At 37.7% G+C, this 26,570-nt stretch overlaps 2 protein-coding genes and 1 long non-coding RNA gene across 3 annotated transcripts; 2 read left to right on the top strand and 1 right to left on the bottom strand.

Moving 5' to 3' along the window:
• Positions 1-892: 892 nt before the first annotated feature.
• LOC148919165 (uncharacterized) lies at positions 893-2,717 on the top strand. Its single transcript, XR_016125475.1, has 3 exons — positions 893-939; positions 1,982-2,197; positions 2,546-2,717. It is a non-coding gene; the product is annotated as an uncharacterized LOC148919165 (long non-coding RNA).
• Positions 2,718-8,669: 5,952 nt separating this feature from the next.
• On the top strand, positions 8,670-11,057 carry LOC148919164 (uncharacterized). Its single transcript, XM_089048216.1, has one exon. The coding sequence runs from the start codon at positions 8,808-8,810 to the stop codon at positions 9,750-9,752; it is 945 nt and encodes a 314-aa protein (XP_088904342.1). The 5' UTR covers positions 8,670-8,807; the 3' UTR covers positions 9,753-11,057.
• A 2,073-nt stretch (positions 11,058-13,130) lies between these two features.
• On the bottom strand, positions 13,131-21,676 carry LOC103326805 (dihydropyrimidinase-like). The gene is made up of 13 exons (XM_008229049.3): positions 21,372-21,676; positions 21,099-21,263; positions 19,245-19,296; positions 18,702-18,971; positions 18,388-18,599; positions 17,504-17,624; positions 16,799-16,886; positions 16,618-16,696; positions 16,054-16,141; positions 15,912-15,952; positions 15,753-15,805; positions 15,506-15,662; positions 13,131-13,487 (listed from the first exon to the last, which is right to left on the bottom strand). The coding sequence occupies exons 1-13, from the start codon at positions 21,462-21,464 to the stop codon at positions 13,296-13,298; spliced, it is 1,611 nt and encodes a 536-aa protein (XP_008227271.2). The 5' UTR covers positions 21,465-21,676; the 3' UTR covers positions 13,131-13,295.
• Positions 21,677-26,570: the final 4,894 nt, after the last annotated feature.

Genomic DNA, 26,570 nt, shown 5'->3' with positions numbered 1-26,570 from the left:
GGAATTCTCTTCGTCGTGCAAAGTGAAAAATGTAGTAGTGCTAATAATTTTCAGAAACTCTTTAGGAGTTTGTTGTGGTTTGTCTTATCTTTAGGTTATTTTATTTCTATTTAGCTTTGGTTTTCAATACGAATTTGTCGTTTGTAACGTTGCGCAACATATCTGTGCTGCAGGTTTGGGTACATGTGCTCCTAGTTGCTTAATTGGAGATTTAGTCATCTTTAGATCAATTCAACATGTTGTGTTTTGGTCACTGAAGAAGATTTACCCATATTTGGCACATCGTTACTTTGTACTTTCGTTTGTTTATTAATAAAAAAAACTATCGCTTATTCCAAAAAAAAAAAAATTAATAAAAAAATGTGGTGCTATTTATAGGCTTCTAGGACCACCGCTAAATTAATAGGATTGGAAAAACCAAAAGAATGAACGGGTACAAATTATAAGAAATGAAAAGTGTCGACACACCATAATTTCTCACTAAAATAATAATAATAATAATAATGCAATTAATATTAAAATCAACCAACACTATACACTCTTAACAACTTGACATTCATGGCCTGTTTCTGTTTATCGTTACTATCCGTTTCAGTTTACTGGATTTCTAACAAAACCAGTGCACTCTCTTGGTTGCCACGTTTTGTGGCTTAACATCTCTCTCTCCTTCTGTCTTTCATGCTACTTTACCATAAGTTTCTAACTGAAAATGGCTTCATTCAGTTATACCACCTTACACAAGGACGGTAAATGGCTAGATTAACAGGCTGTCCTTACTATCATCCAATCATGTTTCGCCACCTCTTAAAATAATTTTGAACTTCTTCCAGTTAGAGACATATATAATTTAAGAAATTCTGAAAATTATTACCAAGCATTTTTTTTAGCTGCATTCGTCTCAACCTCTCCTTCCAGGATTTCATGGGTCACAGGGAGGAGGTAAGGCCCAAGAACTTCAAGTTTTGAATAGATATTTGATATTAATCCTCTTCGTTTCGATGTTCTTGATGCATGAATTGTTTTCCTCCATGTTGAAGAGAGAGATTATTTTCCTCTCGTTCAATGTTCATGCATTCTTCTTTAAATTACGCTTTGTTCTGATTGCTTTTTATTTTTTATTTTTTATTTTAAATTTTAGTTTAAAATAAAAAAGAATTATCTTTCCTGTTTTTATTTGCCTACGCAGATTAATGAGATTCTGTTTCTTCATATTTTCTCAATTTTATTATTGAACTTTATGAAGAACAAGAATTTATTATTTCAAAACCCGGAAATTATTTTCCTCTTGTTCAATCTAATCGAAATCGAAGCTCTATTTGATTTTGATTCGGACATTCTTCTCCTAGCAAAACCCGGAAAATTAATATGTAAACTTGTTTAAAATTTTGCTAAGAAATCTTTCAAAAGTGAAAAAACCTTTCAAGAGTTTTGGCTAAGTAATTTTCTCATCACTTGGTATTCCATTATTGTGATTTAGTTCTTATATCTTGTTCGTTCTCATTTTTCTTCTTTCGTTTTTACAAAGCTGTGTTTTACTGGTTGGTGTTTCATGGTAAAATGAATTCAAGCTTGTTACCCTTCTCTCATTTGTACTTGGGATTAAACAAAAGGCTACTATAAAAAAAATATATATGAGTAAGTGAAACCACAAAGTACGAGAACGAAGCTCCTTTGTGCTTCCAATCCTGTTTGTATGATATTTTACTTGTAAGCAGACAAAACAAAGCAGCACCAACGTATGTATGTCGTGTCCTTAGAACATATCTTATTTGGTCTGTTAATTGCTAACCAATACAAGCTCAAGATGTCATCCCCAGCATGATAATATCTTACTTATCTGTGTACTGGATTACTATTCTATACGTGCGTATGTACAACAGTCGTTTCCGGATGGCAATGTGTGAATGTGAACGAAATGTAGTTTTCGACATCAAAGCGTTCCGAGATGTATATTGAACACTAGGTTTTCTGCATTTTGCAGAAAAATGTTCGGAGGTCTGTTCCTCAGTTCGGAGGATGGGATCAAAATGGCCCAGATCCTACAAACTACACCGTGGTGTTCACCGAAGCTCGTGCTAACAGGAAGCAAAACAAGACAGACTTGACTGAGTTCAAGCGCAACAGCCTGGGGAATGAACAGGAATTCTTGGCTGCTCATTCTCAACATGGTCATCATCAACAAGACGATTCTGTTATGGTAAGATATTACTTTTCCTGTCCTTACTTCTGCAACGTTATTGTCATCTTTTTGCTAATTAAGTAACATAGGTTAAGAACCCATTTGGGAGTCCTTTTGTAGGAAGCATTTCTGCTCATAAACGCGTTTTCAAAAAGTGCCTCAATTAAAAAATGCCAAAATTTTTATTCAAGATCAAATGCTTCATGGAAAAGCACTAGAAAGTGATTCCTGAACAAGCACATGTTATGTATATGCTTCTCCAGAAATCGCTCTTTTAAAACAAAACCAAAAGGAAAAATAAGATGAAAGCACAATTCTACCATATAAGCTTTCTTTCTAATTGTATTCAAATTTCTTTTCATGCAGAGGAAAAAGACGATTCTGACCTACATAAATTGCTGTATTAGGCCTTGATTTCCTAAGAATGGGAGTAATTTATCCATTCCTGTCCTTCGTAATCTATTATCGACATGTAATCTTATAGACAAGACTCGTTCATCAATCTTTGAGTGAGCAATATACATTCTATTTTAGCCTATACTGTTGGATTTGTTTGTACTCATTCATTGTGAACAAAGTAAAATAGATAAGAAAGAATAGAAACCATATCATACAATGACGGGATAATTTCCTAAGCTTCTTTTAAGGACTCAAATCATGATTGACGCTCTGTGCACTCAAACAATTCCAGATGTGATGGTGGAGGGCATCTTTCATGACATTACTGGGCTTGTAAAGGATTTCTGCAGTGTCTCTTTTTCTGATGTACCGCGATGTTGTAATATGGCAGCTCATGACGTCGCTGATTTTGCAGCAAAAGTTGGTGGCGCTTGTGTTTGGCATGGGTGGCCACCGTTTTGGCTTTCTCCAACATTAGCAACTGATGTAAACTTACCCTTATGTTAAATGCAAGACACCTTTCGTTTGACGGAAAAAAAATAATTTTTATATAGTGCAGGTGTGAGTTGGGCATGTTGGCCAGGGGCCGGGAACTCACCCCCTTAGACCTAAGTTGTATAGTGCAAATTAAAATAAAAAACTGAAATTAAGGTCTCTTTTGAGATTGCTTTTTTTAGGCAAAAATCCACTTCACTTTAAAGTTCAGAAGTTTAAGATGTTTGGTAAAAATAAAATATCTCGATTATTTTAAAAGCAGTGGTCTTTTGACAAAGAACTTTTAAAAGCAGGTTATTTTGAAAAGCTGCTTTCAAAAGAAGCAAAGATAAGCCTATAATAAATTTTTTAAATTCCCAAAATACCCTCATTCATTTTTAAAAATGACACCACCTCCACCACCACATCCAACTCTACCACCTCCACCACCACCACCACCACCACATCATCCTCTGCCACCATTACCACCACCACCTCCTCCTTCACCACTAACGCCACCTCCACCTCCTCCACAATCGCCACCACCACCACAACAACCACCACCTCCATCTTCATCACCACAACTACCACCTTCACCATCTCCACCACCACCACCACCACAACCACCTCCTCATCCTCCTCCTCCACCTCCACCTCCACCTCCACAACCTCCATCCCCACAACCACCTCCTCCACAACCACCACCTCCACCTTCATCACCACAACTACCACCTTCACCATCTCCACCACCACCGCCACCACCACCTCTACCTCAACCTCAACAACTTCCATCCCCACCACCACCACCACCACAACCTTCACCACCACCTCTTTCACCACCATCTTCACCTCCATCTCTTTCACCACCTCCGCTACCACCACATAATTAGCACATTCCACTTTCAACATCATATCTATTTAAGTCATTATTAACAATTACAACATTTTTACATTAAAATTTACCGAATTGATACTACTTTTTGTACTAACAGCACTTTAAAAGAATTATTTACCAAACATAAAGCTGCTTTATTTTACAGTTAATTATTTTCAAAGTACAGCAAAAGCAACTTCTTTTTTTTTTTTTTTTTTAAGTGACAACAATCCCAAATTAGCCCTAAATTGCACACAAGATTTGTTATGTGTAAAATCTTCCCGGGAAAAACCACGAGACCCGGACCAATAAGAATCAATACACTGGTTAGAAAGCAATATATAAGAGACTATTTCTACTTATCTCACTAGACTCGAGGAGGCACCCAAACCCTACGCTCCTTTTCTACTACTTCAACCACGCAAACTTCATGAACTATCATCTCTTCCAAAACCAGCACAGAACTCTATGAGTTTGTCAATCGCCTTGAAGCGTGAACTCACCTAGACTTGTCTTATTGAGAAGGCACATGTCACAACCTAGAAGGATGATGGATGTGACAGCTTCAGTAGATTTCACATGGAACAATCTACTGAACTTGAATGATATGCACCATGAACTACTCAAAGATGTGTGCAGAAAAACCTAGAAGTTCATGGAAGAAAAATCACTCAAAAAGCTATGGATGCACAAACTCTTTTTTCGTGCATGCACAAAGGGAAAGACTCAGAAAAATAGGTTTTGTACTATAAAGCCCAGACTTAAATCCAATCCAATGTACATTTAGAAATATGCATTAATTTAAGAATGAACATGTAGACATGCATAATGCATCTAAATAACTACTGAATATGAAAGAGCCTCTAAGTCTTACTTACCTTTCCTAAGGATAAGTGATGACTTAGAAACCTCTATGTAGCTTTGACTTCAACTTCGAGCTTTAACCTTCAAACCTTGAATTCCTGAACTTTGGCTGCTTATTTGTTCTTAGCCTGCTGAATCATCAGTGGATTGAAGACTTTCAGTATCCATGTTGTCAATTTGAGAGTTCAGTGCCTAAGTTGCTCAATATGTGGAACATCATCTCATCTCGTTCATTTACAGAATCTTCCCTTAAAATCCCTTCCTCATTATGTAAAATTGACCTCAACCAGGCTTTGATCCCAAAACTGATAAAGAGCAAAGAGGAATAGTATGCAGAAAGGCTCCTCTTTGTTTAAATTAGGTATTCCCATTGCTGTAAGACTGTTAAGTGAGATCCATATGGATTTTATGAAACGAGAAGCGAAAATTGTAAAAAAAGGATATAAACCACTAGCAAGCATCACAGCAATAGGGTTCTAGGAATCACTCCTAGAGGCCTTGCAACACACCTAAGATTAGGTTGCACCACAAAAACCTAGAGAGAAGCAAAACTGCTGCACCTTTATTCAATTGTCCAAAATCTTTGCGGAACGATTACAACAATGTAACTTAAGAGAAACCCTAGTTAAAAAAAGTTGTGAAATGGCCATAACATTTTGTTTTCGATAAAAAACGAAAGGTACATTAGAATGTACAGCACAGGGGACAAGATGTACCCAAGACTTCAGCCAACTAAACAATCAACAAACCGAAGCCAACGGAAACAAAACTAATTAGCAACAGCCTCCCAAAAGGACCAGTCCTCAAAAATCTAAAGAAACTGAAGCCCACAAGGATGCCCAGAAGCAAACTCTCCATAATCTTCATTGCTGCTGCGTACAATATGTCATCTATCTCAAGTATTTAAACCTTTTGTTCAATTCTAAAATCTCTACTTAAGTGTTTGTAACTGACTCTCTTCCTCTCATCTCCTTCAAGACCTCCCACCACCGTTAGACATGATTTGATTCAAGGCCTCATAAAAAAATAAATAACAAATTGATATCAAAGGCCAAATAACAGCTGTAAACACGAATGTGGTGGCAGCAGTGTAACAAGGTTCAAGTAGTCATGGAAAATAAGTCTTTCTCAATCATACGTTACGGATTCAAAGAATAAACAATAACAAGAACAGAAATATAATTCAGTTTCTTTGCAGGCAGACAATGTTTACCAAGAAAACTTCATCTTCTTCTTTTCTTAAGAAATACCCCTAACTTAAATAACGTCAAAGACTCCAGTAGCAATTATCAATTGAACTTGACGAGGCCCTAACAAAATCCAAAGTACGCTCATCATCTAATGTATTCCAAATTCAGGATCCGATATTCGAACTCTCTTTGCTACAGCTCTGATAAACTTTTAAGGCTGCTTCCTCTTATATTCCTCATTGTGAAGATTTGAGGTCCTTCAAAGGAGGTCTTCTCTATGTTCCTGGAAGTTTGTTCTTTTAGGGCTTCAACTTCCATGGTAAGGGCTTTGCCCAAATATAATTAAGGCCCAACTAGACAACCCATATCAACAAAAATGCTCAGGGCCCTCTCTTTTCCAATCCAATTCCTCCACCACCACAAAACCCAGTTAGATTCAGTCATGATATACTGTTTAGTTATTGGAAGAACCCAAGTACTCTCTTTCGGATCCAGCAGACTTTTGGACATGAAAGAATACCAATGATAGCTAAAGATGCATTCGCTTGATGGATCAAAAAAATGGGAAAGATGCAGTAGGCTAATGATGGGGCTGTTGGTTAAACTCCATATTATGAAACAATGCTAAGAAATGTAGGCAGTGCCATAACATGAGACTAATATATGTTTCTGAGATCGTTTTACATCCTAGCCAGCACAAGTTGCATAGGAAACATTACCTTTTGGAAGTATGATGAGAGAGAGAGAGAGAAAGTGGGAGGGGGAGCGGTGAGCGTAAGACATGTGCCCAGGTTTTTTAATATTGAAGCAAAGGAATTCTGAGTCAAGGTTGATGACCTCTCCTATGGAGGGTCAATCTTGATTACAGAGAAGATTAGAGCGCGTGTGTTCCATGTTTCTCTTGACCTTCGATGTGTGAACTGGCTGGTCAGAGAGTTGCAGGCACTTTTGGAAAATAAAGAATAGAGATTTTTCCGACAATCCAAGGGAGATTCTTATCAAGTGTGGGTGGAAAAGCTTAATAATGGAAAGGGCCTTCACATGCGTCTGATGAAGTGCGTACATGGCGTAGTTAGGTCAGTGGTTGTTCCTCAGGGTCGAAACAACTTTGGATGGGCCTTAATGAAAGAAAACTTAGAGGTCATATTGACAGGGAGAATCAACTCGAACAAGATCATCCCATCGGCTGAAACTGATTGTACTGTATCGTGTGGTAGAGGTAGAGAGGTGGGCAAAACTTACAAGGAGGTGGTAGAAAGTGAGAATGGGCCAGCAAGGACGGCTACTGAGAACAACACCACGGTTGGGAAATCAAACTGGAGTTGGGTGGTGGCCTGTGAGAGGCAAGTTCTACATCAATCTTGGAATGTATAAAGTCGGCCCTAACAAGCTGGTTAGATAAAGATGTTGAGCTATTTCCATATCAGGCTGGCTTGGGGTCTCCGGTATCCCTATGTACTGGTGGAGAAAAGACTTCTTTGAACGTATAGGGAATGAATGTATGTGGGGGGCTGATTGAATTGGACCGGAGGACGGAGAGCTTCAAGTATCTGTTCGAAGCAAGAATCAAAACCAGGAAAAATCACGTCGGATTTCTTCCCGAGATTGTGATTATCATTGAAGGTTTAGAGAGCTATTTTGTGAAGATCATACCTATATCTCCTGCAATTAGGCCAACCAACTCCCGACTCCCTTCGCCTAAATTGGCAGGTGGCCAGAAACCGAACGACAGTGACGGTTCAATACGGCTTGTCAATTCAAAGGAGACTCTCGCACCCCACGTGAGGGGGGGAATGGGGCAACCACATCGAGAAGCGGAACTTCGAAGGTACCGAGAAGGATCACTGTAGTTTGGCAGCTAAAACGTTGGAATGCGGAAGTGGGATCTGTGGGATCGACAGATTATCAGGGTCGCAAGCTCCACAGCTGGTGCCAACTACAGAAATTCGTCAATTCCCAGAAGATCTCATCAGGAAGTCAACCACGATGGTGGTTTAAAAACCCTTTGCATGGGCTATTAATGCAGGCCCAAAAATTGGGCCTGTTTCGGAAACTATTTCTTAGCCCAATCCTGTAATTCATCCCTTATCTAATTCTGGGGCCTGGAGGTATTTGGGACCCAATACCTAACTTCCAGGGGATTGGAAGTTGGGCTGGACCTGCTCAACATGAAATCAGATTTAGATCCAAGTTTAGTTCTTTAAATGGAAGGAGGACTCTTATCTAGAAGACGATGCATCTCCTTCACTCAGGATGTGCGACCCAGACACGGAGGGGAGTTTGCTACTGTGGCTGAAGCAAGGCTGGGGGATGAATCTTGCGACTCTGTAGATGGTAGATCAATTGTTTCAGTTGGATAGAGGAGGATGATCTTCCATTTGAGGTGGAGGAGAAAATTGATGTAATTGAATGCGGCGACGAGTCCGTCGCTGGAATTCTGAACGGGCAGACTGAAGGGGTAGTCTTGAAGGGTCATGGTGGGCTAGAGGATATAATTTTTGGGGGAGGCAACGACGACGGCAACGATAAGATGCCAGGTATGGAAGAGGCGACGAAGTCATGCCTTTGAATTCACAAGATATTGAAGGGGATGACGTTGGGGGGATGGCGGGGCAGACGACTAAAGAAACAGAATTAGTGAGTTACAACAGAAGAAAGAGGCTGGGTGAGGAGAAACATTCCTGGATTTTGGCCAAGTTGAACCTCACGATGGTTCCCATTAGGAAACAGTTATCACTTGGGTGTCTTTCGAGATCTAGCCGATCAAATGGTGAATCTAGCAGGAAGGGGAAACGGAGTTTGACTAGGGTCGAACCAGAAGTGGATAATGTGCAGTCTAATTTGCTTAAGAGGGAGGCTAAGTTTAGTCAATGAAGATGTATCTTGGAATGTGAGAGGTCTCGGGAGCAAGAGGAAAAGGGTGGTGGTGAAGGAGCAGTTGTTACGTGTAAATCCAGATATTGTTATTTTGCAGGAGACTAAGAAAGAAGTTTTTGATAGAAGACTTGCAGCTGGTGTTTGGGGGTCTAGATTCAAAGAGTGGGTGTACGCCCCTTCAAGGGGTAGGTCTGGCGGGATTATGGTGATGTGGAATTCTCAAACTATCTCCATTTCGGACTGTGAAATTGGGGAATTCTCTGTCTCTATAAGAATTTTGGATGCTTCTGGGGTGAATTGGTGGCCATCAGGTATTTATGGCCCTTGTCATCCTAGGGATAGAAGATTTTGGGAGGAATTAGCGGGGTTGTTCGGCTTGTGTGGTAATAAGTGGTGTATTGGGGGGGATTTTAACATGGTTAGGTTTGTATCTGAGAAATCTAACGGGGTAAGGATGACAAGTAGTATGAAGAATTTCAATGATTTTATCGACGACACAAATCTGCAAGACCCAAGTCTCTTGAATGCTTCCTTTACATGGTCTAATTTTAGAGAAAACGCAATGTGCATAAGACTTAATAGATTCCTCTTTTCTGAAGCTTGGGAAGATTCTTTCCACCAAGTTAAACATACGGCGTTGGCAAGAGTTATTTCTGATCACTGTCCCATCCAGTTGGACACTTCTAATGTGAAATGGGGTCCCGGCCCTTTCCGTTTTGAGAATATGTGGCTTGAACATCCGGAATTCAAGAAGAAATTCAAACAGTGGTGGGGGGAAGATCAAATTAACAGGTGGGAGGGCTACAAATTCTCTAGAAGGCTGAGGACTTTAAAACATAAATTGAAGGACTGGAATAAAGAAGTATTTGGGGATTTGGTCTCTGCAAAAAAATAGGCGGAGGCTAAAATTGCTGCTCTTGATTTGATGGAAGGGCAGGGCGGGAGAAAAGAAAAGGAAGATTTATACCTTTTGGTGAGTGATTTAGTTCACAAAGAGGAGGTGAAGTGGAGACAAAGGGGGAAAATTCAGTGGGCAAGAGATGGGGACAGCAACACTAAGTTTTTTCATCGTATAGCAAGTGGCAGAAAGAAGAGGAACTTTATTCAGAAGTTGGAAGTAGAGGGCTCTGGTGTGGTTGTCAGCGAGGGGGAAATTGAACTGGATATCATTAACTTCTTCAAAAATCTATATAGCAGCAACACAGAGGAGGGGTGGTGCTTGGAAGGCTTGAATTGGAATGCAATTAATGTTGAGGAGGCTGAATGGCTGGAAAGACCCTTTGAAAAGGAGGAGGTTAAAAGGGCGGTTTTTGACTGTGGGTCAGATAAATCTCCAGGTCCAGCATGCTTCTTTTTCAGTCTTGCTGGGATATTGTGAAAGAGGATCTTATGAAAGTCATGGTGGACTTCTTCAATTGTGGCATAATCAATGCAATCACAAATGAGACATTTATTTGCCTCATTCCCAAAAGGAAGGAATCCATCAAAGTTAGTGATTTTCGACCTATCAGCCTGGTGACAAGTTTGTACAAAATTGTGCCGAAAGTCTTGGCGTCTAGATTGAGGGAAGTTTTGGGCAGCACAATATCTAGTTATCAGGGTGCTTTTGTGAGGGGTAGGCAGATTTTGGATGCTGCCTTGATTGCCAACGAGGTGGTGGAGGAGTGTCGAAGGCTAAATAAATCTGGAATGGTGTTCAAAATTGACTTTGAGAAAGCCTACGACCACGTGGAATGGAGATTCATGGATGAAGTTATGATCAGGAAAGGCTTTGGGGACAGATGGAGAAGCTGGATTCGGGGATGCCTCGAGATGGCTAATTTCTCGGTGATGATTAATGGATGACCAAGGGTAAATTTAGAGCCTCAAGAGGTCTGAGACAAGGAGACCCGCTCTCCCCTTTCCTGTTCACTTTGGTGATAGATGTGTTAAGCAGAATTATGGAGATAGCTCAAGATGCTGATCAGGTTCATGGACTTTTTTCAGGGCACGAGAGGGTGGAGGTTTCCCACCTTCAGTTCGCCGATGATACCATTTTTTTCTTAGAGGATAAAGAAGAATACTGGAATAATCTCCTACAGATTCTGGAATTGTTTTGTTTTGTGTCGGGTATGAGAATTAACAAATCGAAATGTTCCCTAGTTGGCATTAATCTTGACGACGGGCTGGTGAATGAGCTGGCAGAGGCTTGGGGATGCGATGTGGGGGCTGGGCCTATGTCGGATTTGGGTCTTCCCCTAGACGGGAACCCAAAGGTGATCAAGTTCTGGGATCCCGTTGTGGAAAAGGTGGAGAATAGATTACAAAAATGAAAGAGAGCATGCTTATCCAAAGAGGGAAAACTCACAATGATTCAGGCAGTGTTGTGTAGTATTCCGATTTACTACATGTCCCTTTACAGGATTCCCATCGGAGTAGCCAATAGAATCGAGAAGCTTATGAGGGACTTCTTGTGGGAAGGTTTGGATGGGGAAAAAAACCACGCTGTGAGTTGGGAGGTTGTGGGTAAGGCAAAATTCTGTGGAAGGTTAGGGGTGGGTTCGTTGAGGGCTAGAAGTACAACGTTACAGGCCAAATGGCTGTGGAGGCTTTCTATCGAACCTCACGCTCTTTGGCATAAAGTGATCAGAAGTATTTGTGGAATGGATACAAATAGGTGGGATGCTAAACCTGCGATTTGGGGAACTTGTCGCAGGCCTTGGAGAGACATTTCTAGAGGCTATAATTTGTTTCTTCAAGGCTGTGTTTTCATGGTAGGGTGTGGAGTTAGGGTCAGATTTTGGGAGGACTACTGGAGTCGGGGCGGAGTTTTGAAAGAGGTGTTTCCAAGACTTTTCAATCTGTCCAGGAAGCAAAACCACAATATTTCCTCTTTTACGGGCTCGGATGGGTTCCCTCTCAGTTGAGATTTTGGTTTCAGGAGGAATCTCAACGAACTGGAGATAGAGGAGGCAGCTAGACTGTTGGATTTATTGGAGGGTGTGAGGTTGATCAATTCCAGATTGGATAAGAGAAGATGGAAGCTTGACCCCTCCGATCTATTCTCATGTCATTCTCTCTGTTCTCATATTCAGAATAGGGGTGAGGGGGAGATCTCTCCGTACACTCAAATTTGGAAGGCCAAAACTCCTCCGAAAGTTAAGATCTTTGTGTGGCAAGCGGTGTTGGGAAAACTAAATACAGGTGATACACTACATAGACGCTGCCCCTATTTGTACCTGAGCCCTCACTGGTGTGTTTTATGTAATATGGCAGGGGAGAGTGTGGACCATCTACTTCTTCACTGCCCTTTCTCTCTAAAGTTGTGGGAGACGTTACTGAAGGAAGTTAACACAGTGTGGGTAATACTGGAAGGCTGCTTTGAACTTTTTTCCATCAGATTTGATGCTTTGGGAAGGGGAAAGAAAGTTAAAATTCTCTGGGGTTGTCTGATGCAAGCAGTGGTTTGGAACCTATGGCTGGAACGTAATAGGAGAATCTTCGAGGTTTATAAGGGAGTGGAAGTGGTAGAGTTATGGGATAGAGTGAAGTTTTGGGCTGCCCTTTGGGCATCAACTTCCCTTGCTTTTAAGGATATATCCTATCCTTCAATTATGCGTAATCTGCTGGCTGTAGAATCTTAAGGGGTTGTTTATGTTTGGTTGTTTAGTTCTGTGTTGAGTGGCCTTGTGTTTGTTTCTCCGGCTAGTGTTTTCTTTTTATCTGTGATCTGTGATCTAAATGCCCTTGTTTTGATCCTTTCAATTTGAATAAAAATGTTTCTATTCAAAAAAACAATGCTGAGAAATGTGAGCTCACATTTCGTGCTTCTCTCAGAACCAGTGATTTTAGGAAGAAAGCACTGTAAAGAAAATGGAAACCAGTGTTGAATCAGAGGGAGAGAGAACGGTTGTGGCAAGTGATGGCTGAAAAGAGAGACTGAGAAAGGTGGCGTGATGGGCAGCTGCATTGGGTCTTAGTAGCACAATGCCATGAAATCAAGTTGGAAATAAAAGTTAGAAGAATAAGAAGATCACGGTATTGTGTTCCTGGTCAATAGAGTGCATACATGTTTATATTAGAAAACCAACAAATCACTTCTCCTAATATTATGCTCTACAAAAAACCAGCCTCAAATGAAGCCAACAAAACGAGCCTTCAATTAAGGCAATCCAACACTTACATTAAACAAATGTAACACATCGTCAACGGCCTATATCATTAACAAAGTTATGACACGAGTGAAGTTGGTTAATATAAACTCATCCATTCAAATAAATTGCCAACTGCAAACTGCAACAAGAATATTATTTATTGACTTTAAAGTGAATTCACATACATGGTACAACAAAAATAGAAACTTTGATCTTATTATTCAAACCATTTGCCATATATACAGGAGCATCATGTCCATTTACACCTCAAGTTTAGTCGAAAAGGAAAGAAGTACCTGAGCTTTTTAAGTGGTGGCTCTAAAACGCTTTACAGGGGCTTTAAGAGAAGATAGATACTTTTCATCTGCCTTGCCAATTCCATTGAAAAGATAACTGAAAGGTCGCATTTCTACGTACTTGCCAGAACCAGGAAAAACCTTCAGCTCATCATTTAACCAAACAACCCTTCCACCAGAAATGGTCACTTCAACCTTTCCCTGCGAAAATAGAACATTGTCACTTCAACCTTTCCCAGAAAAAATGTAATATGAACTTTTAATGTCTGGCATGCCATAAAAATGCAACATGAATGCATGCACAGTATTACACAGGCTTTGTACAAGCTCAATCCACACAGACACGTATAAGAATGAAACTTCATGAATGCAAGTATATTTTGTTGTGTATGTACAAACTGGAGAGAAGTTTGAGGGGAAAATACCACACACGGGGGCAAAGAATTAGAAGGATGATACAGGGAAGCATATAACTACAATAAAAAAAGATATAACAATCCACAATCTTCCTTGGAACCTGTTGATTCTCCCATGAAAATACTGTGAATAGAACTTAAAAACTGTGAATCACATAATCACACCAAGAACACATGAGATTTATCATGGCTCACCGAATTCGTGCTACATCCACGTCGGTTTTCACTATGTAATGAGTGTTATATTTACATTGAGGCATGAGAGCCTTTTGAGAGAGTGAATCGAAGAGAGTTCCGATGAGAGGGTGAGGATGGCTATTATATATGGAAGATAATGGGCTCTCCCCTTTTGGACTTCCTCAAGGAATAAAGCGAGGTCAAAACTATGGTACCAACCTTGCTGATTCACCAATAAAATACCAAGAATAATGGTAGCAGAAAAGAACCAAATCCATCTTCAGAACACCATTTAAATACGCTAAACATCCTTTTTTGAGAAAAAGGGGCATAAATAAGCGAAAAATCCTTAGGCTAAGGGAAACATAGAATTTCGTAAAAGAAAATAGCAAAATTCTAGTCAAATTGGAAAAACCTTAGGAAGTGTCTATTCCTGCTACATAAAAAATGTTGCATATGAGAAGACCAACGTTCTTAATATTCAATATCTTTTTGAAGTGGTTGTTATTTGCAGTGATAGAATAAAATAGAAGACACAAAGAAAAGTAGGATGTCATGGTCATGTCCAATCATATAATGCATTAAAATGTAAAATAAAAGTGTATTAATGCCACCAATAATTCTTATATGCCTCATATAGACTGAAAATTAGAAATATAAACAGAATAAACACTCGCTGCTTTGCATAAGTTAACCAGCCAATTCTTGAAATTAACATTGTATTCTCTTCTTATTTTGATGAATATGATGCTGTCTAAATTTTGGCTAAGAGCAGCCTAACTATACTTACTAAGTCAAGCATCTTAGGTGTAATGTAAATCTGAAAGGAGTGAATTGGATCGGAGCTTTTAGTGTAAATTGTTTAATTTAACTTTAGAAAAAAAAATATTAATTCGATATGTTAATAAAATCCACATATACATTTCATTATTCAAACATAAATAATAAATAAATAAAAGCGGGATTTGAACTTTTACATATTAACTATTATCTAAATCGATAATTTTCTTCAATAAATCATGTTCTCCAATATATTATGATTACCATGTAGATTTTGAAAGCTATAATTGCACTTTAGTGTTACTTAGTCTATATCAAACTCCTACAGCAAGTGTTTTACTTATTTTGATCCAACATTATTCCTTTATGGGACTTCAAAATTTTAATAATGTTCTTTTCTATTCTACCTATATGAATCTTTTTAACGAAGGAGAACTTATGTTAAAAAATAGTTTTTTGGCTACTAAAAGTAAGTATTAAATTAAAATCCACAATCCCAGATAAAACTAATTCCAAAATGACCAATTCTAATTTTAAAGGCCATTTAGGTTGCTAGATACAGAATCAGTTCAATATCAAATTCGTTGTATCACATATGGGTTTGACATCAAACAATTTGTTTCAAATTACATTTAATAGTATCCATTATCTGGGAATGCATATAATACACACACATATAATATATGTCATTTCAGACACCTCATCTCATTTTTGTTTTTTTCTCAGCCATGTCTGTAGATCATAGCCACCAAGGTGTCCCCAAAGAGGGAGCAGTAGCTTCCTAATTGTAAAGTAATAACATACTATCTTATGGAAAAATAAAATCCTTTATGTGACAAATATTACCTTCCCTCTCCATCCCTCATAGACATTGGTATCAGATCTAGAGTGGTGGGACTTGGCACTTATTTCAAAGCTTGAGTTCGGATTGAGTATAATTATATCTGCATCAGAACCGGCACGAATTGCTCCCTTCCTCGGATATATATTGAAAATCCTAGCACTGAAAATTTTGTGGACGTTGAAATCATTATAACGTACTTTAGGCAGCATAATGGGAATTTATAGTAAACACAATTTGCTGCAAGAATACCATTCAGTACTTGTCACCCGGACATAGTCAGTAACAGAAATTTGACCAGATTCCTGAAAGTATGCACAGAAATTTAAAAAAATAAAAGATTATCCAAAACACTGATTCTAATATAAGCTGCTTATTTAGGGGATGAGCAGGAATTTTATGGCAGCTTACCACCATTGTATCCCATACAAGATGCATCCTCTCCTCAATACCTAATTTCCAGTTGCCGTGTTAAGTATTAGAAATTGAAATTGGCATAGAAAACAGAGCATATATCTTGTTGAACAAAATCAAAGACCATTTCTGTAACTACCATTGACACCATTTGGAATTTTCTGGAAATCATCAATTCCAAGAGCTTTCTGTGTTGAGTTGAAGGTACAATGATCGGTTCCTACAAGCTGCACATTGCAAAATCTAGGTCAATCTATACTTTCTTAAAACAAATATGTTCACCATTAAGTTCAGGTAGCTAAATTATCCACGCACACAAAAAACAAAAGTTTAGGCAGCTGAATAGTATATATCCCATCATGTTTGATCAAAATCTGGTTCTGAATACAATGTCAAGGGACAACCATAAACTTGTCTCCATTTACAATAACTCCTTAGTAGTTGTCCCCATCCTTTTAAAGCTATGAAAAACAAACAAAAGTTTAGGCAGCTGAATAGTATATGTCCCGTCATGTTTGATCAAAGTCTAGTTCTGAATACAATGGATAACCATAAACTTGTCTCATCATTTACAGTAACTCCTTACTAGTTCTCCCCATCCTTTCAAAGCTATGAAATAAATCATTGCAGTACCAAGAAGCAATATGGACCAAATCAGATAATTCTTGTATAATTCTTAAATAAGGTTGAATAAGAGAGACACCTGCAGAGTTCCCATTGAAAGAGCAGCTTGAAGGGCTTTGCCATGTCCTGCGGCCCTTATAGGGGGACTCATGACATACCTGAATTTTCAGAAGACGGCTATGCTTAACATGGCTCTATTTGACTGACAGAACATTGAAAAAATTCAATAAAGAAGACTAACAAAAAGTGCAGCCTCCTACTTAGCGGCAGTGATAAAGTCAGGATCCCAAAGCCAAGAATCATTCAGCACTAACCCAGAAACTACTGGTTCTCCAATAACCTTCAGCCCTGCAGTTTAAGAGAGTCATTTTTTTTCCCTTCCCAAAATGATAGGTAAAAAAGAAACAGGATACTGTCCGGAAAAATGTCTAGAGTTTATATGCCATCTTAATCAGCTTCATCTATCTTTATTAATACACGTATTTGTGGAAGTCTGTCTATAAGTTTCTTTTACAGTTTGTTCATTGTGTTCTCTCTATGCTACCATGAATCGACAATTAGATAAGAAATTCTTTGCAGTTGCTAAAATGCACTCTGGCTGGGTATCATAAACTCTTGCAGCATATTCTTTGTGACGCCACTTCAACAAATCAAAATTTTTGGAACCTTGGGAAAGGGTGGTTGAACATGATTCCGACATGACACGGTTATGTTAGAGAATGAATTTGTTGTATACCAAGACCAACTACCGAAGCTATTTACTTAGGCAATTAATGTATAGTTCTGAGAAAAAAGGAGAGTTTATTGCTTATTTACACATATTGTAACTAAATAAACAAACAAATGAAATAGAAGAAATTCTAGTTATCAATAACAAGATAGTCCCCCAACGAAAAAAGAAAAAAACATAGTCCTGCTGACCAATAAATTTAACAGCAGAGCAAGAAATGTTCAACACAAAGAACCTGATTTGCGAGCTTTAGAAATTTCTTCCATAGCATCAATGCTCATCACGTGAACTACATAGAGGGGAGTGTTCACAAAACCTGCGAGTTTAATTGCTCGAGCAGTTGCTTCTCCTTCCAGCTGCATTGTTATTTAAGTTGAATCAGACATTGATCATATGCTCATTAACATACTTGCAAATAACTATTAGATCATTTAAAGAACAACAGAACAAATATAACAAATGAATTTCCATTAATATGACATCAGCATAAAAAGATATCTGCCTAAATAATTGCATATTCATTACTAAAGGACCAAATTTTAGACAATCATACTTTGCATTCAGCTGGAAAGGGGATCAGATTAGAAGCATGTATCCTACTTGTTGTAGTCTTTCTTAAACAGTGAGGGCCACAAAACCAAACTCTTTTACAAAAGTTCAACCTGATAACATGAAAACAGCATAACTGGATGGGCATCTTTCCTCAATCTCAAAGAAAGTTTTAATTAGTTTTTCCAATATAGTAAGAATGAGAACATCTTCTTAGTTTCAAAGAAAGAAACAAGAGCCTCACCCAGAATTAGGATTGCTACCATATCTATGTCATGATTGCAGAAGAAAGTTTACCCATAAAAATAGGGACTGATAAATAAAAATAAAATATTCATAACAGGTAGATATGGAATATAAAGTACTATTGAATTGTAAGATTAATAACTATTATGTTAAGATTGCTACAAGGCAAAGCATAGAGGCATTAAATATTACAGCATAACAAATGCGCATTTAATAATTACTAATTAATATCAAAGTTATGTTTGCACAATAGGATTAAAAAAAAAACCACGCTTTCATCTTATCCAAGTTATGTATGCACCATGAATCTATTTCTATAATTACCACTGGGGGCCTTGAAAGAGCATGTCCCTCTGGACCAGTAATACCAAGTTCTATCATTCTTCTCTGTCCTTCATATACAGCATCTCCATTTTCCGCATGAACCATAGCTAACGCACCAAGAGACTTGCACTTTTTGAATGCTTGTAGCAGAAGCTCATCATTGATCATAAAAGACCCCTTGTATGCCATGAAAAACTTGAAAGAGTTTATACCTGAATTAAGTTCACAAATTATAAATACAAATAAATTTCATAAAACTTAGGATGGCCAACAATTAAGCTCACTCAATAAAACCTGGAAATACATAGACTAACCTTTCTCATTGACCATTATTTCCATTTCTTTTGAAACAACTTCATCCCATTTTGTAATTGCCATATGGAAACCATAATCCATGCAGGACTTCTTAGACTTTTTTTCATAAGCTTCTAATCCTGACAATAAACTTCCATTAACTGGTATAACAAAGTCGATGTGCATTGTTGTTCCACCAGCTAACGCTGCAGCCTGACCACTGAAGAAATCATCAATGGTTCCTGAACCCATGAACTCCATGTCTAGGTGGGTATGAGGATCAATGCCTCCTGTTAATGTTAAACAAATTAAAGTGCCCCTAAAGAATGACAGTCATATTTCACTATTAGGGGATATTTAATAATGGAGAATAGAAATCCAAATACCAATATACATAACAAGAAAAGCTTGAAACAACATGATAGACCTCAAAAGGTGAAGCCTGTGCAGAAAACAGTATTGTGATCCTGACTTGCACATTGTGTCCCTTATTATAGACTCCCCCGACTCCGAATAGTTAAAAGCTGTAGTAACCTATCACATAGGTGTAGTATGAAACTAACCTGGCATGACAAACTTTCCAGTGGCATCAAGCACAGTAACATCATCACCAACCTGCCAATGGCATTTTTTTTTAAAAGACGGTAATATGACATCAAATCAAGTAGAGCATAAAGAAATAAAAGATAATACAAAGAGTAAATAGGAGATAAAGAACTCAGCACAAATGAAAAAGTGATTTAGATAGATAACATTCTCTACATCGCTCTGAGTAATTTAGATCAAGACCATTACACTTTCATTTCAATAAATATATACCCCCAAAATTGGATACAGAGCACTTCATTTTCTGTGATATTGCAAGCGCAATTACTATTTCATTCAAATGGATATAAGATTGATCTTCAGCAACCAAAGTTTTTCTCCAAATTCTAGAGTTAGTGGGGTTGTACTAATAATTTCACAATTTATGAGATTTTGGAAGTATTGTATTCCATTCTCTAATTTTATGATATTGTAACTGAAAATAGTTTGAAAATCATCAGTTTTAATGTTCTCTCGAACACTAATTTACAGGAGAATGATTTGCACAAACCAAAGATTGGTCATAAAAGTTGTCTATTATACATATATTTTGACATTGGCTTTATATAAAAAAAATCTCATTATATATACGAAAGTTAAAAGTCAACTTAAACTTAATTAATATCATAAAAATGAATTATAGTTTGTCCTTGTCAATTCTACATAAAAATGAATTTATCTATAGGTATCTCCTGGTCATAGACATCCATGCTTCCTAGACCACCATCTTAAGTTTATGCAAGAGATCAAAAATATCCATGATTATTTTACATAAAAGAAAAAGGCAATTTCTTCTAAGAAAAAAACTTTTTCAAAATCTTTAGTAGACAGGATACTCTGCCACAAGTATCAGGACTAATCTGCAAGCTTTGGAACCAGTGAGGTTTTACAATAGACCAGACCATATAACTAACCACGTCTGCAGGCCTCATCCTCATCATGAAATGATTCTTTTGAAAATATCCTTTTGCCAAAGCATCCTCGCTAATGCCAAAATCAACACCGCATACATTTCATCCACAAGAAAATCTCAATCACATCTTAGGCACTCCTTTTGCATGGATTTGATTGGAAAACCTCAGGATGAAACTCTTAATAAGAGCTGCCTTGCCCCTTATATACACTTCTATATTCTCTTTAACACAACATCAATTGGCAATCCAATATTAAAGCACATCGACAAAGAACTTAGAACATAGGGAGGAACTAACCTTGCACCAAAATTTAAATAATCTTTTCAACTACCGTCCAGACAAAACCCCCTCAAATTTCTCCAAAAATAACAAGAGACTGAAGGGAAGAAAAGAGATAACCATATCCACTGTGCCTAAATCCCACACCATAAAACTGATTGAGATGAATTTACCCTAAAAACTCATCCTATAATCACGTTTACAAATTGTATTATCAGTTGGAAAAGAAATGGGGGCAGAGGATTGCATTGCTCCACTAGTCCAGAACTAGTAAAGAAACTCGTAGGAAACAGGTCCGCACGGATTGGAAAACTACAGAAAATGCAAAACCCACATCCTTCACTGCCCCTAAGGCCCCCAAGCATATACATCAAACCTACCAATCTCAATATCCTATCTACAAGTTATAACTAGACCTCCAATATCAGCTTGTTACTTAAGAAGTTACGAGCCACTTTTAGTAACTAAAACTAGAACGTCCACCCCATTTGCAGAAACAAAAATATTTGGAAAAAGAAAATAGTGGTTAAAGATTTAGAAAATCAATGACCAGCAAGCTCAACTACAACATACCAATGAAATTCATCCAATTTTGACAAAAAATACAGAATAAAGAAAACAGAGATTGAAATATTGCACCTTAATATTAGGCCTAACAGCAACAATGATTCCATCCTCCACAAAAACATCAGCGACCTCCATGTCATGAGCATTCACTACAGTTCCGCCTTTGATCAACAACTTGGTCGACGAAGACGAAGAAACGCCACACGACTCGCCATATCCAATTCCAGCATCGCAAAACTGACACACGTTGAAATAACAAAATAATCAAAAGACTGTAAGACTTTTTGTTTTTTATTTTTTTTTTCTCGGGAACCAAACAGAAGGTGGAGAGTGAATCGAGGAGACCTGGCCTGATTCTGAGATGGAACAAAAGGCGAAGAGAAGAAGGATGAGAGATAACAGAGGGAGGAGGCGTTGAGGACTGTAGCTGGACGCCATGGATTGGATGCTTTAAAAACTTCACTCCACTTGAATTCAATCCTGGAAGTCTGGAAATGCGGGAGTGGATCTCTCTCTCTTGAAAGTCTCTTCTTGACTTTGAGCGCCCTTTGGGGCCTTATACTTTTCAAATCTTTAGACTTTTCTTCTCTTTTTTTGGTCGACCTTTGGAGATTCTCTAAGGTCTTTGTTTCACAAACTAATGTGTGTGTGCTGCCCATCTCAACTGTTGTTTTGCTTTTCTCCAAACAACTCCACAACGCTTTAGCTTTCCTCCCCTTCCCCAACATTTTCTCTTTTACCCTCCGTTTGGATGATGAAAAATAATGAAAAATAACTCGGAATTTATCTAAAAATTGGAAATTTAAGAGGAAAAATTGACAATTCTCTTGTTTGGCTACTTAAATGCGGAATTTATTAAATGACCGGTGTAATCATGAAAATTTGGACATTAAATTCCCGAATTTAATTTCCCCCAAAATATGCGTTATTTCACAATTTTCATAGTGTCATTTACAAAATTCAACATACATAAATTCAAACACTGAAATCTTTAATTGCTAGAAATTGAAATGATGGAAATCTAACTTTGTCGTTTTAGAATTCTATGTAATTTTCAATTCATTCATCCTCATGGCATGTTTACCTATATGTGGTGGTAATAAAATGAAAATGAATGTGATAAATAAAGGATGAGAATCATATCAACAAGAACAGCCTAGTTTATCCGATTCATGATTTTTGGACATTTGATTAATAATTTTAAGGTGGGAGACATTCATATTAAATGATTCCGCATGTGTAACTAAACGTAGGAAAAGTCGAGAATGAAAATCCTCCTTTTTCTTCTTATTCCCATTACTTGTAGGTAAATGTATCATAGTGTGTATGGTAGCTTCACCACTCGATTTGTTTTTAAATCATCCAACAATTAGGAATAGTTGACCGAGTTATTAGCTATCACATACTATAGCAAGTTAGGAAGTAATCCACTAGCAAGAACTAAGAGAGGAAACCTAAGCTGAGAAAAGTTTCAGTTGTTGTCCCCATTAGGGGTCGGTGGCCTCCATCTCTCCACCCTTCTCCTTTCTTCCCCTCCTCCTCTCCAATATCATTTTCTCTCCGCCTTTCCCTCCCTTTCTCTCCCCTCCCTTCCACCCGCCGCCCATCCCCTCAAGCTTTCACTGGCCCTCCTCCCACCCTTCCCCTCGTTAAGCCTTTTACCCTTTTTTTAGTTCAACTTTGATGCTTGGCGGCCTTGATTGAGTTTTTTGGTTGTTTGGTTGCCTTGGGGACAACGTGATGTCAAATCAGCTTTTATTTTCTTATTGTGTGTTGCAGTTTTTTGAGTTGTAATAAATATATCAACTCTTTTTGAGTTTTCTGCGTGTTTAGAGTCTCTACTTGTAGGTTTTACTTGTGAGAATTAGGTGGCGTTTGGCAGCGCTTAATTTTTAAAAAAAGCAGCTTTAATAAAAATTTGTCATGAGTTGGGTGTTTGGTAAACATCAGAATCCCGCTTTTGTAAAATCGCGGTCAATGATCGCTGTTTTTGGTCAGATTCTACGCAGCCTTTTAAAAGTCGCTTCAAACAAAATTTAACCGTTGTTTTAATGAACTTTAACTTTCCCATAATACCCTCACTTGTTTTACAAATTGACAGTCTTTTGCCCCTTTTTTCTTCTCCATTCTGCGAACTCCATTTTCTTCATTTCCTTCTCTACTCTGTGCTCACTGAACTCTCATTGTGGACAGCAAAAAATTAATTGCTAAGAAAGTTGCCCACTCATCAGTAACTTAATTATAATTATGATTTTTCGGTTTTCCACTTCTCAAACTTTCTGCATCTAGGTTTTTCTCTGTCAAATTGGGGTTTTTCTATTTGTTGCAGGTTTTAGGAAGAAGAGAGAAAACCAGTCATAGGGGGAGAGAGAGAGAGAGAGAGAGAGAGAGAGAGTGATGAGTTTCATGTTCCACCTGAGTTTGTTGTTCTTGTTTTTGGTTTTGGGTGGAAAGATCCTGTTGCAGTAGTCCCAACTTTGGGGTGGCTTCAACTACCCCCACTACAGAGTGTAAACCACTCAAATCTCCATGGCTGCAACCCAGAAATCAGTATTTTCACCATGGCTACTTTCTCCACTATGATATCTCCCATCGCAAGAACACCAAAACATAAACCCAACATACAATTTTTCCCCTTTTCAGTCTCACCCACCCAAAAGTACTAAAAACAATTGGGGGAAACATATTAAAAGAAAAAAAAATACTGGGAAAACATGAGATAATTTTGGTTAGATGCAGGAATGAAGAAAAAAAAACTTGCAAATGGTAGAAAGAGAAAAATTGAAGTGGAGAGATGGGTTGTGTTGGGTTTCCAATTGGTGTTGTTGGGTTAGCTTCAATATATAACAAAAGGCATTTACTTTTCTGAGAAGAGAGGAACACGTGTATAGTATAAATAAAAAAATAAAAAAAATAATGTAGGGAAGCTTTTCTTAAGTAGAAAAAGAATGAAGAAGAAAAACAAATAGTTCCATCATCATGTCCTTTTTGGTCATTGTATATAATAAAAGTACTTTTTTTTGGTCATTTACCAAACACTTTGATTACTCACAGCATTTTTTCAAATATAGTTTACCAAATGCCTAACTGATTTTTTTCACAGCTGATTATTCTCGCAGCAGAGCAGAATCAGTTTTTTTTAAAAGCACAGCAATGCCAAACTTAAAAGGTTGTAGTTGTAGTTGTAGTTTTGTGCCTTGAGGCCTTTGCCTGATTTGTCGAGGCTTGTGGATTTTGTGCTCCAATTTATGTGGCTCTATGTATGAGTGGGGCTACACCTTGTGCGCTTGGTGTTGTAGGTGGGATCTTCCATTTTTTTATTAACCCCTTGAGATTATTGTGCTGTAGGTGGACTCTTCCCTATTTGGTTCTTTGTATTTTGTATTGGCCTTTGTGGCTGATGGTCTTTATGCATGAATTATGAATGCAATCACTACTACAAAAATGGAAAAAGACGACCGTAAAACAACGACATAATAAATAAATACCGTCATTGTGTTTAGCAAGACGACGGTAATAAAAAACTGTCGTGGATAAGTAAGTTAAACATCTCAAAAAATCGAGATCACTGGGGTATTTTTAAAACACAACGCCTGAAACTTACAAAGCGTCGTCTTGTTAAACATGTTTTCTCCAGACATAAACTCTTAACCCCAAAAAAATAATGACAGAAGGTATGAAGCTACCGATGTAGAAATTAAAGACTATGTTTTACCTAAACTATCGCCTTGTTAACTAGTAGTTAACCACAACAAACTCTTCTTAATTAGCATTGTATAATTTTACAAGAATTCACGTCGGTAGTTTCGTAATCAGCACCGTATTAATTTCATATACCATGACAGTAAAAATAAATTTATTGACATATGATGTCCTCATGTACTATGACTATATTGATAACATTACTGTCGTATAGAGTTATAGCGAACTACGGCACTTGTAGCGTAGATAACAATGTCTAAATGTAAAAATATCCACATCACTGTTTTACTATTTCAAGACGTATTAAGTTAGCACACCACGACGGTCTGTATAAATAAACGGTTGTGGTAAATGTAATTTACCACTTCGTTACATTTACCACGACCGTTATTGTAGAATATAGCGTCGGGTTGTTTGTACCTAACCACATCGGTTTAATTGACCGGAAAAAAAACAAAACAAATCCACATCGGTTTTTTCACAATGAGCATTATAGGAATCCACGTCGTTAATTTCTAAATAGCATCGTCTCTATTTCCTTTATACGATTGTCGTTCTGTGACTACCGTCGTTTGAAATTTGTATTACTTTTTAAGATTTATTTTCTTGGTTTTGGTAGCCTACAACGGTAGATCAACAAAATGACAAGTATGGAGTAAAAACATGACAATTTATATAGAAAACTGTCGTATGCGATATAATTTTTAGGCCTATTTACTAAATGAATTCGTCAGAGAAATGCAAATGAGATCCCATGAGATATGAAATCTTACCAGTGGGAGCTATGTTCCTCATCACAATCGAACCACCAATTTGAGAAAGACAATATTTTGGAAGTTGGTTATGTGTGTGTCGTCAATATTTTGGACCTTCAGAGAGGTGAGAGATGCACACACATACCAACATCCAAATTATTTCCTCCCACCCAAATTCGGACCTTCAAAGAGGTAGAGAGAGCCAAGGGCGTATGCGACTTGAGGTAGAGTTGGAAACCTAACCCTCCGTTTGGATGAGGGAAAATAACTCGAAATTTAGGTAAAAGTTGGGAATTGAATAAGAGAAATTGGCAATTCCCTTGTTTGGCAACTTAAACGCGGAACTTATTAAATGACGCGTGGAAAAAATCATGGAAATTGAGGCATCAAATTCTCGAGTTTAATTTCCACCAAAATAAGCCTCATTTCACAATTTTCGTAGTGTGGGAATTCATATTTTCCAGTGTGCTAAAACTTACATTTTAAAAAAAAAAACCCACCAAACTTTTCATTAAAAAAAAAACAGCGCCAAAAACCTATGAAACCAAGTATAGCCAGAGAAGTAAGGAGAAGGAGTTCTTCTTAGGTTACATGGCTCTTTGGATCAAGTTTGAAGGTTAGTCTTCAAGCCTTTCTCTCCTTCAATTTATATTTATATTTTATTTTAGGGTTACCATGATTTCTGAATGGCTATCAAAATTGGGTGTTTCTGCTAAATTTATGAATGTGTTGAATGGGTTTTGTGATCTTTGTGGTACTATGGCTGGATTTTTGGGAAGTTTTAACAAAATACTCTATGCCCATGGATATTGGTGTGTGATTGGTGTTTATGGTACAACTCTATAGTTGTTTGCTAGCTTTATCACTTTTGTTATTGCCTTGCTCTGTAGTTGTTTGTTAGCTTTATCGCTTTGTGTGAGCCATTAGATGTTGATTGTAAGCTACACCAACTTGCCCGTAAGCTGCAGCTTGGCCAAGGTGCTCCTTCATTCTTTGGGATCTGAATTAAGTCTTATGATAGTGATTCATTGATTTCATCATTTATTCCTATACTTTAGTTTGCAACTTTTTAATCAAAGCCCTTTCA

The sequence above is a fragment of the Prunus mume genome, linkage group LG3 (genome assembly GCF_029339155.1).
Source record: "Prunus mume cultivar Tortuosa linkage group LG3, ASM2933915v1, whole genome shotgun sequence".
NCBI classification, from domain to species: Eukaryota; Viridiplantae; Streptophyta; class Magnoliopsida; order Rosales; family Rosaceae; genus Prunus; species Prunus mume.
This window is presented reverse-complemented; position numbering and strand designations above follow the sequence as displayed.